This window comes from Miscanthus floridulus, chromosome 17, assembly GCF_019320115.1.
Source record: "Miscanthus floridulus cultivar M001 chromosome 17, ASM1932011v1, whole genome shotgun sequence".
Taxonomy (NCBI): domain Eukaryota; kingdom Viridiplantae; phylum Streptophyta; class Magnoliopsida; order Poales; family Poaceae; genus Miscanthus; species Miscanthus floridulus.
This window is the reverse complement of record NC_089596.1, coordinates 76,243,679-76,259,670: the sequence shown is the minus strand read 5'-3', so window position 1 is coordinate 76,259,670 and position 15,992 is coordinate 76,243,679. Positions and strand designations below refer to the sequence as shown.

The 15,992-nt window shown below is 49.5% G+C and overlaps 1 protein-coding gene across 1 annotated transcript; it reads right to left on the bottom strand.

The window, feature by feature from the left end:
• Window positions 1-2,105: 2,105 nt before the first annotated feature.
• On the bottom strand, window positions 2,106-3,914 carry LOC136518323 (dof zinc finger protein 4-like). Its single transcript, XM_066511973.1, has 3 exons — window positions 2,776-3,914; window positions 2,613-2,683; window positions 2,106-2,533 (listed from the first exon to the last, which is right to left on the bottom strand). Exons 1-3 carry the CDS (start codon window positions 3,882-3,884, stop codon window positions 2,508-2,510), a joined length of 1,206 nt encoding a protein of 401 aa, XP_066368070.1. The 5' UTR covers window positions 3,885-3,914; the 3' UTR covers window positions 2,106-2,507.
• Window positions 3,915-15,992: the final 12,078 nt, after the last annotated feature.

Sequence of the window (15,992 nt, the reverse complement as noted above, 5' to 3'; positions counted from 1 at the left end):
TGACCTTGAGGGCCCGGTACTACGTCTCACAGTCTTAGCGTGCCGGTGGACTCTAGGGTGACTCAAGGCTGAGTGGCAGGGTGGCATCGTACCGGTTGGGAGGCAGTCTGGTATCAGCCTAGACGGTGGCCACCGTCGATGATGGTGATCTTGTGGTTCTAGGTGTACACGCTCTGTAGAGTTGATCGATTTATACGTATAGCCGTGTCCATGGATATGGACATTCCTATGATCTATGATTCCCTTGATTAGTGAGATGAGTCCTTTCTTCTTCTCCCCCTAGGTTTGGTGTTGGTTTCCGGCTTTGGCCGTTGAGGCAAGGCACAAGAGGGAGTCGTCCTTACCGCCTAGAGAGTGAGAGTGTGGTGAGATGTGTGTGATGGGATGGGTGAATGTGTGAATGAGATGGGATAAAATTTGATAAACTATTATAAAATATTAAAATATTGATGAACTTGCATAGGAAAACTACAGCCATAAATAGGTCTTTTGCTCTACCCTTGCATTCCACTTACCACAAAGCATACGCTAAGCATAGGGTGGGAGCCAGTGTCCAGTACAAATTGTACTGAAAGATATTTGGCCGGTTCGGATCTACGACGACGACAACGGAGATTAGAAGGATTAGATGGTTTCGTTCCTACGCTCAAGTTTGGTTAAGGAGATGAAGTCTACGTCCGCTGATACTCTACGCCTACTCTGATGATTGCCCGTGAAGGAGGAGCCTTCACCCACCGACGCGCTATGTCTACTCTGGTGCTGATCTGTGTGCGTTTCCGCTAGTATACGTTGTACTTAGGTGTGTTACCAAGTGTTGTAATATCTTATAAACTTGTAATTCCGCGATGTATGAACTGTGATATCAACTGAATAATGATAATGTGACAGCTTGATCTTCTTGGACTATCACATTATGATGTAATCTGTGGATTTTCCTTCGAGAAAATCGTGGATCGTTTCATAGCCACTGGGGGAAGTTGCCCAACAGCAATGTACCGGGATGGGAGCTGTGCGGAGCATTAGGCGAGCGGGAGGGGTGTCAGGCGGTTGCATGCCGAGGGAGGGCAGGGAAGTGTGGGGTGGCACTACAAGCACTTGGGCGACCACAGTTCTGAATAGGCGCGGGGAGATAAATGATAGAAACTAGAAAATAGGGGCCTCTTCCAGGGTCCTCAGGTTTAAAGGTCCAATGGAAGAATTTGAGAGCCTCCTACTTTTGAAAGTGTAGGCAGGTTCCTGCTAGACCTGTGTTTTTGACCCGTGCCCTCAAATTTTGGTTTAGAGTCTTGTCGTGGGTTTGATTCCGTGGCAATAACTAGTGATATGAAGAACATGGGTTGATGCGTGTGATTTAAGTGGCTTAAGCCCTCGACATAAAGGGTTTATCCTAGTTCGGGCGTCTAGACCCTACATCCAACAGTGGTGTTCCTCGTGCAAATTTTCTACTCCCTTTATTCCAAATTAGAAGTCGCTCTGACTTGGTATATCAAATTTGTTATGTATCTAGATCGATGTTATGTCTAGATACATAGCAAATTCAATTTATCAAAAAAGTTAAAGCGACTTATAATTTAAAATGGAGGTAGTTCAGCTTGCCTTTTTGCAAGAGTTCCACCTGAATTAAGTGCGTAGGCTTCTTTACAAATTTCTAGTGGCAAGTTTGTGGTAATAAGAGTTGGAAATTTTGCAGTTTTGTCGATTTTTTTCTTTGACTATAGGTTCCATAAACCTATCTAGATTGGTCACATGGACATAGCATCGTTGAATTTATTATGAATAATAGTTTTATAATAGAGTAATGTAATAATGTTTTTGTTATAATTTTTCATCAAAAGAGAGGTAGTCAGATCAAATGTGTGTACTGGATACCATGTCTATGTCTAAAATATCTTACATCTGCGAACAGAGAAAGTGTCTTTTCGCAACCAAAAAAAAGAACAGAGAAAGTGTCAAATTTTTATTACATTCTGAACGTGTCTAGCTAACAACCGGTTGTTTTAGCTCCTTTCAATGATCAGATTTTTTTTCATCCGCTTATACTGTCATATAACTATATTTACACCACCTTATTACTATATTTACATTGATTCTTCAGTGTAATTTATTAGATAGAGTGATGTAATTTAGAAATAACACAAATATATGCTAATTTTTTTAAAAAAATTAAATTATTTCTATGGATTTCAGACATTAAAGAAATATATGTCAAATTCTTCCCAAATATCACATAGTACAGATTTGATATATGCCAAATCACTCTGTAGACGCGCGCGGCAGCATGCGCCTCCTGCCTCCTGACGCACATACGCATGGGCCCCACGTCCTTCCCCTCTCTGCATGCAAACCGGTCCACTCCTCTGCAGACTGGGCTGCATGCGCCGCCTGCCTCCTGTCTCCTCTCATCCTCTGCAAACCGCTGCATACGCATGGGCTACGGAGTAGGATGGCCGCGCGCGCCACTTCCGCCCGCGCCTCCCGCGCTTCACGAGGCCAGATCGGGCGGCAGATCAGGCCACACGGGTCAAATCGGACGCTAGAAAATCCGGTTGTTAGAGGCAAACAAAATAACCGGTTGTGGAATAGCAAATCTGTACATTCTTTCTATATCTCACATGTATACCCGTTGATCCCTTCATAACCCATGATCTGGACATGCTGTACATATGGCCTATATAAATTACTCCTGAACATGATCACAACCAGAAAAAGAAAATTAAAGAGCGCATAAAACAATCACAAGCACGGTGAAAATCAACAGGGGAGTTAAAAAATTACGGCCTGCTGCAGAGAGCTGCTTCCAGCCCTTGACAAGCCAACGCACTGCTCCACACGTCGTCGTCGCCGGCGAAGCCGTCCAGAAGGCTCATGGCGTCCTCGGGTAGCGAATCGAACGGCTCGTACTTGGCCCCAAGATGCCACGTTGACGGTACGACCAGATCCCCGCCGTCCGGAGGCAAACCCAGCGAGTCGTAGCAGCGCGGGTCCACGCTGAACGCCCCAAGCGCCGCCTCCGCACACGCGTCGTCGGGGCACTGTGGCGGGGCGGCGCTTGGCTCCGCCGCGCTCGCCGTCGCGGACAGCTCGCCAAACCCGCCGTCCTGCGTCGTGAACGGCTGCTGATCCCGCGGTGGGACGACGACAGGATTCACGTCATCACCCGACGACGACCCACTCAAGGTGTCGAGCGATTCCGGCACGACGGCGGCGGCGCACGGCTCGGCCGCCGCCGCAGGCTGATGGTTCAAGAACTTGGCGTACAGCAACGCCAGGTCGATCGTGGATCCCTCGGGCGCCACGACGGACGGATTCTCGGCTGCGTCGTCCGTCGTCGGCTGCTGGCACAGGCTGACTGGGCTGCCGATCATGCCTTCCAGCAGCAAGTCCGGCCGCAGCGTGGCGGGGGACGACGACGACGACGGCGACGACCGGTGCGAGAACGCCGCCGCCGCCGCTACGCCACCGCTGGCCGCCGCCACGGCAGCGGCATCGACGGCGGCCATGGCTCGCACCACCGGCTTGCCCCGGCGGTTCTTCCGGCAGCCGCCGCCGACGGGCACGTTGCGGAGCGAGCCGCCCTTGGTCCAGTAGCGGCGGCAGCCCTTGCAGAAGTAGCGGGGCTGGCTGAGGCTGTAGTTGTTGTAGTAGCAGAACTTGGTGTTGGGCGAGTCGCAGCGCGGGCAGCTGGGCGCCACCTCGACGACGTTCGGGCGGTACCGCCGGTGGTCCAGCAGCACCGCCGCCCGCCGCCCCGGCGCGTAGGGCAGCATGTTCTCGCAGTTTGAAGACAACATCCGTGTAAGTGTAACGACGGTGGTGTTGCGGTGGTGCGACGAGAGGAGGATGTTGGAGCTCTCGAGCAGGTGGTGCGACGAGGAGAGCTTCATTTGTCAGTGGAGATCGAGTGGATGGGCCGTTTTATATGTGTGGCATGTGTGGCGAGACGAGACTTCGTTCTAGTTTCTTCGGTGGGTGTTGGTGCATGTGGCATGCGATCGAGCCTGTGTCTGTGTGTGCGCTGATCGCCACGGATGCGTCCAAGCTGTGGCTTGCAGACATGAGTGACCTGCAGCTAGCGTACGTCGTGAAATGGAAAACTGGCAAATCAAAAGGTACCAGCCCCAACAACCAGTGTTTGTGCAGTCCCTTTTAGCTGCTACAGCTACAGCCTACAGCGATGGTACGGTGGTATATATCGCGTACGTAATGGCGCCATGACGATAACAGCCATGCACGCACAGTGCAGTGCGATCCGTTGATGGGAATGCAGAAGAAACTTTCAGGTTAAAAGAGAGCCTGAGCTGGAGTACTTTTAATTAGCACAAGCCACAAGCGATAAGATCGGCATCAGGATTCAGGAGGTCACGATCGCTAGGGTTAATATATCGCGACTTTGGAGGAAGCAAAACACTGTTGCATCTCTCCCTAGGCAGCTACTTATATATACGTAAATACTACTGCTACCATGGTACGTAATCGTATGCGGATGAATACATTACAAGCTACTAGCGCTGTTTGTGCATGATTGGCGATTTGGCGCTGCTCATGTGAAGCTACTCCAAAAACGAAGCAGAGGCAACGCCATGGGCACATGGTGCGCGCTGGGCGCTGTCGTCGCTCGCCGGCGTGAACTCGGCGCGCGGCCACTGCACGTCGATCGTCGTCGTGTGGTCCAGGTTCCTCACGTGGCGGCGTTACACGTGGACGTGGAGGTATACGTACGGGGCCTCAGGATCGAGCTCGGGGAAGTAGACGACGACTATTCCTCGGGATCGCCGACGACGTTCTCCTCTCTTATCGATTGGGTCGCGCTCGCGCGTCGTCGGCGTCGCGCGCGCGTTCATTCCGGCGTTCGGTGTGCCCGCCCCCAACATGTGGTGTGATGGTTGCCTACGATGCACCCCACACGGTGAGCATCGGGACGCAACGCTTTTATGATGCCAACAGATGGTCTGCGTCACTCATTGGATCGGCCGTGCATGCACACCTACACATGTGTGCCCGATCTGGGCAATGCAAGCCATCGATCGACGACGTCAGCGTTATGATACCAACAGTTGAAGCCTCCAGCTCAACTCAGCGACGTCAGTGATATTTGCTTCTCGTTCGATCAGAGCATACCTAGCTATACCGCCACAAGCTGCCAATAATTCGTCGGTAACAGGCCCCAGGCCAGACCCGGCCCCTAACGAGAAACGACGCGCTAGCTAGCTAGGGCGCCCATGCATTGAGAGCGAATATGCAGGGCACTGAGATCATGCATCTCACATGCGTGTGTCCTGTGTCGTTCATATTCGTATTCGTAGTCTCATGTCAAACAAGATCGTATTCATATATATGTGGATATCACGGCCGGATCACACAAAGCAAGTACACATATATGCCAAACAAGATCATACGTACGTGTTCATCATGTACCGAGCACATCAACGTATACATGACAACATCATTCGATGGATCAATCATGCGCGCGGTGCCGCCCGACGGTCGATAATGCGCGGCCGGACCCAGCACCGGCACCCACCAATGCAAGAGCAGCTGGACCTCACGCGAGGACGGACGGAGGACATGCCAATACACATCAGCCCGCACAGTTCTTGCGCACGGAGCCACGGCCCATCCGTCAAACAAACCAACAAACCAAACCAGGCACTGAAGAAAAGGCCAAGTACGTACGGTACGCCGGTACGCGCGCGCGCACCTGCGGCGACGACAAATACCTGCGCTGCGCCCGCCGCGCGATACGGCACCCGCGCACGCAGTCAGTCGATCTCGAACCGATCCATACACCGGCCGTATGTAGGCCGTAGCAGCGCCGCGGCAGCGGCCAATCAATAGCGGTACGGTGAGCCCGTGCCCCGATCCGTCCTGGCTCCTACTACCGCCGGCCCGCGCACCGGACAGCACGGCACAGCCCCGGCCCCGCGCGCGCGGCGGCGTGGTCCATGCGAGACCTTGCGTGACTCGCGAACGGCCTTCGTGCGTGCATGACCGGCGGTACGCCGGCCAGCGCTCGCTCTCGCGCGTGCGCACGCGCCTCGCCTTGTGCTGTCCCCCGCGCCGGGCCGGCCGGCCGGTGACGAGAGCTGCGTCGCGTAGTCTCCATCGACCACCGGTGGGCGACAGCGACGGCGTGCATGCTATGCTACGGAGGCTAGCTCCTCGCGCGGCTGGTGGAAAGATCGGGCGCGCGCGGGCTCTATTAACTTCGGGAGAGCGACCGGTGGCAGCGGAATCACATGGGCATGCAGCAGCGCGCTGGAGTGCGTGACTTGGTTCGTCGGCCAGTCGTGGACCGTTCAACCGCTGCGCAGTTGGGGTAAGCCAACGACGGCCGGGCTGTGTTGACCCGGTTGTGCACGGGACGTTTTCGGTCCATCTCTCGATCTCGGACACACACGAGCGACGGGGATCGAGGAGCGAAGAAACGGATTGGATCTAAGCCACGCCATGGAGCTGAGACCCGACCCACCTCCATCTCGGATCCGGGAGACCGGGACGAGATAGTCCGCGTCTGCTGTACAGGGAGACAGTGAGGCTGTTTGCGCCACTGCTCAACCATTCGACTTGTCATTTCGTTATAGGTCTGTTTTCTTTCTTTTGTAGGATTGACCATGATCACGTCCAGTGAGTATCTCTAATAGTAACATGTAAATAGGGGCGGTTTCTACGGGGGCGCCCAAAATTTTTTGCCACATCAAATATTTGACACATGTATGAAATATTAAATATAGATTAATTATAAAACTAATTGCATAACTTGTGACGAATTTACGAGATGAATCATTTAAGTCTAATTATTCCATGATTCGACAACGTGGTGCTACAGTAAACATATGCTAATGACGGATTCATTAGTTTAAAAAAATTCGTCTCGTAAATTAGCCTCCATCTATGTAAATGGTTTTGTAATTAATCTACATTTAATGCTCCTTATTAGTATCTAAACATTTGATGTGACATGAATTTAGGAGCGGCTAAGAACCAAACACCCCATAGGAGTATAGCACTTGGTACCCTCATGGAGGCCATAATTGGCTCTACAGACGGGGTAGACCATGACGATTGGCCTAGGACAATCCAAGCCGAGGGGATGCCACACCGACTTGTCAAACAAGGCATATGCAAATGTACATAGAAATTGACTCGATCTGTTGTAACTGACTAGAAAACCAATATGTAAACCGATCATGATGGGACTCTCTATCTTTAGCGTTACCCTGGACAGTACAAGGAGAGGTAGGGATCCCCTAATCAGTAACCTAGACCTCATCCCAATAGACGCATAGTTGCAATCCCCTATTAGAGATGTAGTAGATGTCGACTAGGGGACCTCTGCCTCTTCTTATATACTCTGGAGGGGTAGAGTTATAAGGAAAGTATTCTGTTTGGTACTATACAATATCTTGCGGTGCACGTCGACCAGTGTCGTGCATGCCTTGATCTTATGGGCGGGGCCACCTCTCATGGTGCGGTCCATGTCTTGTCTTATGGATACCAGGGGTCATATCCCCCACAGCTAGTCCCCGAGCGCCTTGTATCCGTTGTGCAACGCTGTCTTAAGCTTGTCTGAACAGGTGTGAACAAAGCCGAGCAGTTAGACTCATGGTCTGACCACTGTGATGAGTTGCCGAGCAGTTGTGAACATGTCGCCGAGCTATGTGAACCGTCGCTGAGCAGTGTATCCCAAGTAAGGCCTTGCCATAAGGATATAAGGAGCTCAAGTTCAAAATCTAAAAATTCTTCCACTTAGGAGAAGTGTACCCACTTAGACTCCGTCAATAAGGAGGGTAAATTAAGAAATAAGCACTACATTCACCGCTAGGTGAAGTATAGCCACTTAGTCCCCGAGCCTGCTGGAAGATAAGAATGAATCTTGTAGCAGGGTCAAAGAAAAGAAGTCTGAAAGCTTGCCGACGTCATCTGACATGCGCGTATCAAGATCCCAGATGTGCTGCCCAAGATCAGCACCCTGATCCAAACAACATGAGCAGCTTGATAGCACACCGATGAGACGTAGCAAGATCCGACCACCGAGGCAGTCCTTAGCGTAGCTGGCGATGTCCGAGCACCGAGGAGTCCTCGGCGTAGCTGGCGATGTCCGAGCACCGAGGAGTCCCTGGCATAGCTAGCGATGTCCGAGCACCGAGGAGTCCCCGCGCGTAGCTGGCGATGTTCGAGCACCGAGGAGTCCCCGCGCGTAGCTGACGATGTCCGGGCACTGAGGAGTCCCCGAGCGTAGCTGATGATGTCCGGGCACCGAGGACTCCCCGACGTAGCTGGCGATGTCCGAGCACCGAGGCGTCCTCGGCGTAGCTGGCGATGTCCGAGCACCGAGGAGTCCCCAACGTAGCTGGCAATGAAGCACGAGTGACGAACAGTCCGGTCAACTGGTCGGCAACGAAGTGGGCATTGAGTAGAAGTGACTGGTGAACAGTCCAATCAACTGGTCGACGATGAAGTCCATGAACCTAGCGGTCCAACCAGGTGGTCCGATCACCTGGACGATGATCCTGCAATACAATATGTAGAACGGGTAGTACATAATGTAAAAATATATGAACTCTAGAGAAGAATCAGCATGATGATGAAACAGCGTATCAGCTCAGCGATCAGTTGGTGTGAACACTTGAATATGTATTTATATTTAATATAAACCGTCCAACCCAGTTAGTGTGTAGCTGAGTCTTTAGCCCTAGCTAGCCCGTTAACCATAACGCGGAGCGCGGAGCCCGTGTATGTGTAGGAAGAACAAAGCGTCGCTAAGGAGCCGTTGTCAACCCCTATAACGTAGAGGGTAGACGCTCGTGCACGTGTAGGGAGAAGCCAGAGACAGGGCCGTCTCTGGGGACATCCGAGCATCAACATGACTGTTCGGGGGTTCATCTTAGACTTAGTTGTATGTCATCTTTAAGATGGTATACATGAAACAAAATCGTTTGGAGAGCAAACATGGAGAAAACAGCTCGGAGAAATATTATGGCGATATACGAAGATTAGAGAATATTTAGAAAAATATTAAAGCGTGACTTAGCTTTAGATAGAATGTCTGGTCGGCGGCGTATGGCATTATCTGGTCGGCGAGTACAAAATTGTTCGGCGCTCGAGCTTTCCGAACTGTCGTCATGGCGACGGTCACGGTCGTCACGGCGTCGTTCTTCGTGGCGATCATCATTGTGACACGGCAGGTGACCAGAGTAAGTAGTCTGGGCGACGTCGTCCTTCTACGACTCGCTTGGCGGCTCAGGTGGCTTGACGCAATCGAACGGGTGCACGGAGTTATAGACGAACCCGCATAGTCGATCCCATGTTAGAGGTAGGTCACGAGGATTTTTGGCAGGCGTGACCGGTGCATGCGTAAGCACGTATATGCAGAAACCAAGATTAATACGTTGATCACTTTTGGCTAGCTTGCTTGGATCATCTTGACGTCATGGTGATGTAAGGCCACGCATAATGGCAGTGCAGATCATGACGTGATGTCATAATGCTGCTTTCAAGTCTCGTCGTTGATGCATGCCATGGCTAAAGCTTTGACTTCGTATTCACCAACACGAGATGCATGCGGGATAGACTCCGATCTCGTCGCGAGTTTTAAGATCGGATCTGATAAAATTTGCTGCAGCTAAGGTCGCCTGGCTTCTCGCCGACCTGCTTCCTGGTGTTGGTCCTGGCCAAAATCCAGGCGAGTTGGAGCTGGATGCTTGAGAGGTGAAGTCCCGTCGCAGGTGGCCGGATGGTTGTCGTTGCCGTAACGTCGAGCCCGTAAGGCTGCTGAAGAATGCTGCCTCGGAAGTCAGGTTGCCACGAACAGCATTGTTCTTGAGGTCCCATCTGGTTCACCATGGATCAGCACGCATAGCCCCATGGTGGGCGCCAACTGTCGACAAAAGATGCCCGGTAGTCCTCCGAGGGGTATCCCACGAAGGTATATTGATCGGTGGAGGTGCGCGTGATAGGAAACCAGATGGTTACACAAGGCGCAGAGACAACGATTTAGACAGGTTCAGGCTGTCTGATCGACGTAATACCCTACGTCCTGTGTCTTTGGTGTATTGTATTGAGACGTAGTAGATGTCGACTAGGGGGACCCCTGACTCTCCTTATGTACTCTGGAGGGGCAGGGTTACCAGAAAAGTATCCTATTTGGTACTATATAATATCTTGCGGTGCATGTCGATCAGTGCCGTGCACGCCTTGATCTTGTGGGCTAGGCCACCTCTGATGGTGCGGTCCATGTCTTGTCTTGTGGATACCGGGGGTCATGTCCCCACAAGAGGTAAATAGTGAAGATATCTACCATATCAAAGAGGTAATTTGTGAAAAATATGTTTCATGACGGAATAACGGATCTAAAGTTGCTCATTTGATATCATAAACATTATTGTTATTTTGTGTAGCTTGATGGAAGTTATAATATTTTAATTTAGCTTATATTTCAGGAGAGAGAGGGAGTATATACATTACTAAAAGCCCAAAGAAATGTAAGCTTTTGGATAATGGTAATTATAGTATTTTTTAGAAAACTGTTGTAGCATCTGAGTCTTAAAATGTCTATCCAAATAAGCCCCGAGGTGCAGTAAGAAGTTTTCTGGACGAGTGAATTGGCATGCAACCAAAAAAAAAAAAAAACTCACGAACATGATCGAAAGAGAAATGCCTGAACAAGCAAGCGAGCACACGTCGTATGTTTTAACAAATCTGTCTAGACGAAAGACTGTTCACGCCTTCGCTCGGACGGCACAAGCTGTTTTCATGAAGATGCTACTGTCCACGACATCATAATTTGCTCAATGTGCGTTGGTATGTACGTAGCTGGCTGTTATTGTCTAACTGCATTTCACGTCACCATTTGACGTTCCCGTGCGTGCCAGTGCGGCAGAGAACAAATAAGTCAAGCACTAAATTATTAGGGGGCTTGTCGTCTTAGGGTCTTGGGTTCACATCAACCCCTTAAACATGTCATCGGTTATTTGTCATGATACTGTGCTGTCCACGTACGTTCAGTGCAAATTGAATATTGATGCCTGATTCTAGGCTTGTCTCCAACTGTGGAAATTAAACATGACAGCGTCAAGCGGTAAACAGTATGTTTTGCCTATGAATATAAAGTGAGCATAATTTAAGCAGCAGTGCAATTGACACATATCTAAGCATCGAACAAATAATGCTTACAGATCCCAAATTTTGCACCCATTCTTCACCCAATTTCACAGTCAAGCTCTGTGCGCTCGCGCCTCCGGCATGATTGAAGTTGTGGTGCACAGTTAGAGTCCAGCTCCGTGGGCTCACACTCGAGCACTCGTTGTTCTTCCTCGTCCGGTCCATTTGGCTCTAAGACGTGCGACCTTATCCTCGAGGTACGATGCATTTCTGCTCTGGAGTTAGGTGGGGAAGCATGCCCTCGAGGGTTATATTGGTGAAATCCCCATCCCGCTTCATCATCAAGCATTCGCGCTCTGAGTGCTAGCTCATAGCGCTGTTGAAGTCGTCCTCCGACTCATCGCTTGAGAACCGCTCAAGGAGGTTGTGGATAGATTCAGCCTTAACTTCATCCATCCTAACGATCGCATCGTTACATGAAAGAGCCTTGCACATTCGCTACACACAAAGTTCATGCTAGAAAGTGTCAGCAACATTCCTAAATCTTGATCCTATAGGGTAGACTAGGGAGGACGCGCCAGAACCGGTGTTCTGGGGGTAGGTGGGTCCCCTAGCAAGCTGGTGCTTGACGTTGGCCAATATAACATTTCTTGGCATCCCATTTTGGTTGGGTTTGGACCGACCAAGGTGGATTTGTTGTGCGAGGATTTCTGGGTTGACCAGCAGAAGACTGACCGGAGATGGGGATGTCAATAAGTTGTCAACGGTCCTATGTCCCCTCACATGCATGGCACCAGTGATGAGTTCAACCTCACCAAAGCGATCTGTGATGAAGTCTAGGCTCCCAGAGCTGAGAGCCTTGCATGGAGGAAACACGGCGCTAGAGAAAGGACTCTACGGCTGAAGCGAAGGTTGCACGGCAGCGTTGCCAGCTCCGACACTGCCAGTGGTATGGACCATCGAAGCTTGGAAAACACACATGACACTCCCCTACCTAGTGCGCCAAGTGATTGGTGCATCATGCTGAAAGGATTTAGATGGTTAGAGGGGGTGAATAGCCTATAAAAAAATTCTTCTACAAAGCCACAAACACTAGAGCCAAGTGATTAGCACAATATGAGGTCCTAAAAGTTTCTACTTGCTCTAGCTCTAATTCTCCCAATGCAAGCCTCTTACACAAGTCTAGCAGCTTGGTTTTCTAGTCTATGTCACACAAGCAGATAATCTACACTAACAAAACTAGCTACAATTAACAAGAGCTAATAACAAAAGCAACTACCACTAGTTAATACTAACACTATTACTACTCTAGGCTACTCAAGCAACTATCACACAACAAGAGTTCAAATGAAAGAGCAAGAGTGATAGTGAGCAAACCACACGGGGCAAGAGATGACACAAGATATATCCCCGAGGTTCGGTTACTTGCCGGCAACCTAGGTCCTCATTGTGGCGAGTCCCCAAGTGATGGTTCACGAGCTAACTAGCGTGACAAGCTAGACCCACCAAGGCTGCAAGAACCACTCAAATGGTGCACTCACGATTCCATTAGAGATGCCCTTCATGATCTCCTGCAAGGATGAGCACAAGACCCCTTACAATCACTTGATCGGAGCCGGCAATAATCACAAAAGCTGCTCAACGATCCTCTGCTGTCTCCAAGCCGTCTAGGTGGCGACAACCACCAAGAGTAACAAGAATCTCGTAGCTCAACTCGATTACTAGTGCCACTAGATGGAACAATGCAAATGCACTAGAATCACTACCAATCTCACTTTGGATCAAGCAATAGGCAAAGAGATGAGTGGGAGGTGTCTGCTTAGGCTTACAAGGGTGTATGATATGTTAGAGTGCCAAGAGATCCGGCCATGGGCTGACCAATACATATTTATAACCCCCAAGGAGCCCACTAGCCATTGTGCCTCACTGCATAGAAAAATAGGACCGTCGGACTGTCAGACGGCCACTGTCGGACTATGGGCTAAGGGTACGACACCTTGTGAAGCTTCCACGTGTGGCTAGCTGTTTGAATTCGATTGTTGCCGCCCAACGTTTACCAGTGTGCATGGTCCAAACACCCTCGGTCTGGTGATCGTCAGACCATCAGCGCCCTCACTCCAACACCATATAGAGAGGTTCCAGAGATGATTTTTGCCCATCGAACTAGGCCAGTGCCCCTCGTTGGACCAAACCCCAGGGTCCAACAATGCCCACCGACGCACATCCTAGTGCTAACAGGTGGGTCCGCATAAGGAACAGTGCAACCGAACCGTTCGACTCCGCTTAGTCAGCAACCGTTGGACCAAACCTTTGGGTGTGGTGAGACCCTGAGGCATCCACGACTAGGCACTACTTTGTTCTGCTGCATTCCTCTTGTTCTCCTTCTGTTCACATTGCACATGAGTTTCGGTTTATATTTATACAAAGGCAAGAGTAACAATAAAACACAACCATCATTTACAAATTTTTGCATCTGGACAACATAGGAGCGAGATCCTATAGCCTGGTGGTACTTCACTTTTGCACGGTTTCACTTGTTCATCTCAGATGTTTCCTATAGCTTCATTTGTGTTAGACTGCAGCACAAGTAGACCATAGCAAGACTAGATAGGAAATCGATGGGCTCACACACCTTGTTCTTAGCACTAGACCAAATCTTGACAAGTTCATACCACTGTGCATCGTTCATGGATGTGACAGGAGAGGTCATATAGATCTGATTAGCAGGGACGCCATTGAAGTATGTTCTCTTCAACCTATAGTGTTCCTGCCATACCACAGACTGCATTACATTCCGGCAAGATTTTTTTTGTTGGTGAGTGAGCACAGTTAACGCGTAGCCTTCCCTGCACACAGTAGTGTGAATGAAAAGTAAATCCGTTAAAGTTACTCAAAGCAGAGTTGAATGTCAAGAGGGGATACCCATACATACATTTAGCCTTTGCACAAATCTTGTGCAATAGACGACTCCTCTTCAGTAGGGCTATCATCATCTGGCCGTGAGGAGTCTCTCTCAGGGCTAGGTAGGGTGCCATCCGGACCAATGTCTCTAGTCAATTGATGAACTTGGAATTGATCCCTGGGTTCGGGTGTCGGTCGTGATGGAGAATTATGTTCACCTACTGCTGCTACCTCCACCCTTTTGCCAGCGGAAGACCTTCGAGTACAAAATCCATGAGTAGCCTCTTCTGGTGGTGTTGACCTCACTCGTTTGGAGAGCTTTCGCCTAGGATTCATGGTAGCACTGCCTTTTGTCCTGCTGGCAGAGCCTCCTCTATGGCTTCTTTGACCTAGACAATGAAATTGGAGATACAAACTTAAGCAGCAAGCATGTACAAATTCTATTGATATTCAAACAGTAAAGCATTGCATGGCTACCTACCTCCATGGCCCCCTCCCCCTCTGAACTAAATACAAGATAGAACAAGTACCTCATCAATTGATAGGGGCACTAGCTCATCTTCTAAATCTGAATCTATTTCATCTGTATCATCAAATCCCTCAACTACATCCCCTCTTTCAAGGATATATTCCAAATCTTCACCATGTCTACCCTTTGTGCTTGACTTTTTTGCCTTTGGAGATATAGGTTTTGGGCCCACAAGTCATATTCCAAGTTCTTTCATCTTTCTATGATTCCTTACGATTTGTGCATCCCGTGCTCGTTCATAAGCAGTTAGTAGCTATTCATCTGGATTACAAAGGCATTTATTAACTAAAGCTTCTATGGAATGTCAACACAGTAGAGCAAGAGTATGCAAATAAGCGCCTAACTAGTAACTACAACTTATATGGAAGTCATTAATCCAATAAAGCACATGTCTGCTACACTCAACTATAGGAAATATGTAACCCCATCGCTATCTACATATCCTTGGTTCAGCCACTACAGTAGAGCACACATCATAAAAGGAATTTGGGTACCTCTTCCTTCGTGTTCCTTGGCTTTGCTTTGTCATCGGTACCACCATCCTATCATCACGGTCGCAGAGCTGGTGCAGCCAGCGTTGATGAAGGGGTACCAGATCTATCTTAGGCTAGGGATCAGATCCGGTCGATCATGACAGGTGCTGAGCTAGGTAGGGGATCTAGATCTGGCTTGTACCATCGTCGAGGCGGTCCTTCTGCCATCATCTGATCAAATTGCTGTCGACAAATTGAAGTGGATCTGACTTCGGCTAGGGTTTGGAAATGTATGAGAGAGGGTGCGGTTGGAGAGTGGAGAGGGAGTCGAGCTGTTGTTCCGATGGCACCTAGGGTCCGGAGCAGGGTGGCAAGGGGGTGGCTGAAGAGCGGAAAGGGAGGCCATGGGACTAGGATTTGGAGCTAGAGGAGAGATGGTGCGGCTGAAGAATGGAGATGGAGGTGGAGACGGTGACTCTTTGCGCTTTTATGTGGCCATCACATTACCACAAATGCCATTGTCTGAAATCGATGGCGTGGTAAACCTATTTTCCATGTGGAGGGTAAAAAGAGACATCTAATTTTTAGTGCGTGTTGGGAGGACTGCTCGGCGTGGTGCGAAATCAAATTTTCGGGCGGGCAGACCGCCCCGTCTGCTTAGCAGAGACCGGAATTTCGGGCGGCTTTAGTTGTTGCCATTTTGGTTTTTTCATAATATAAATAATCATAAAACTAAAAGAGGATGATAATAAAGAATTAAAAGATCCATGAATTTGACACCTAAAAATTACCAAAAAATAAAAAAAAACACTGCTCCCTGTAGCTTATTGCGCTGCAATTGACGATTTGTTTTTGTGTGTGTGACTGCATCTACGGCTGTTTGAACTAAGGCCTATAATTAGGAAGCAAGGGGAAGGCACGCCCAGGGATAGAAAATCCTTCAAAAAAACTAAATGGGTTATTCAAATGATATCCCCATGGATTTCCCA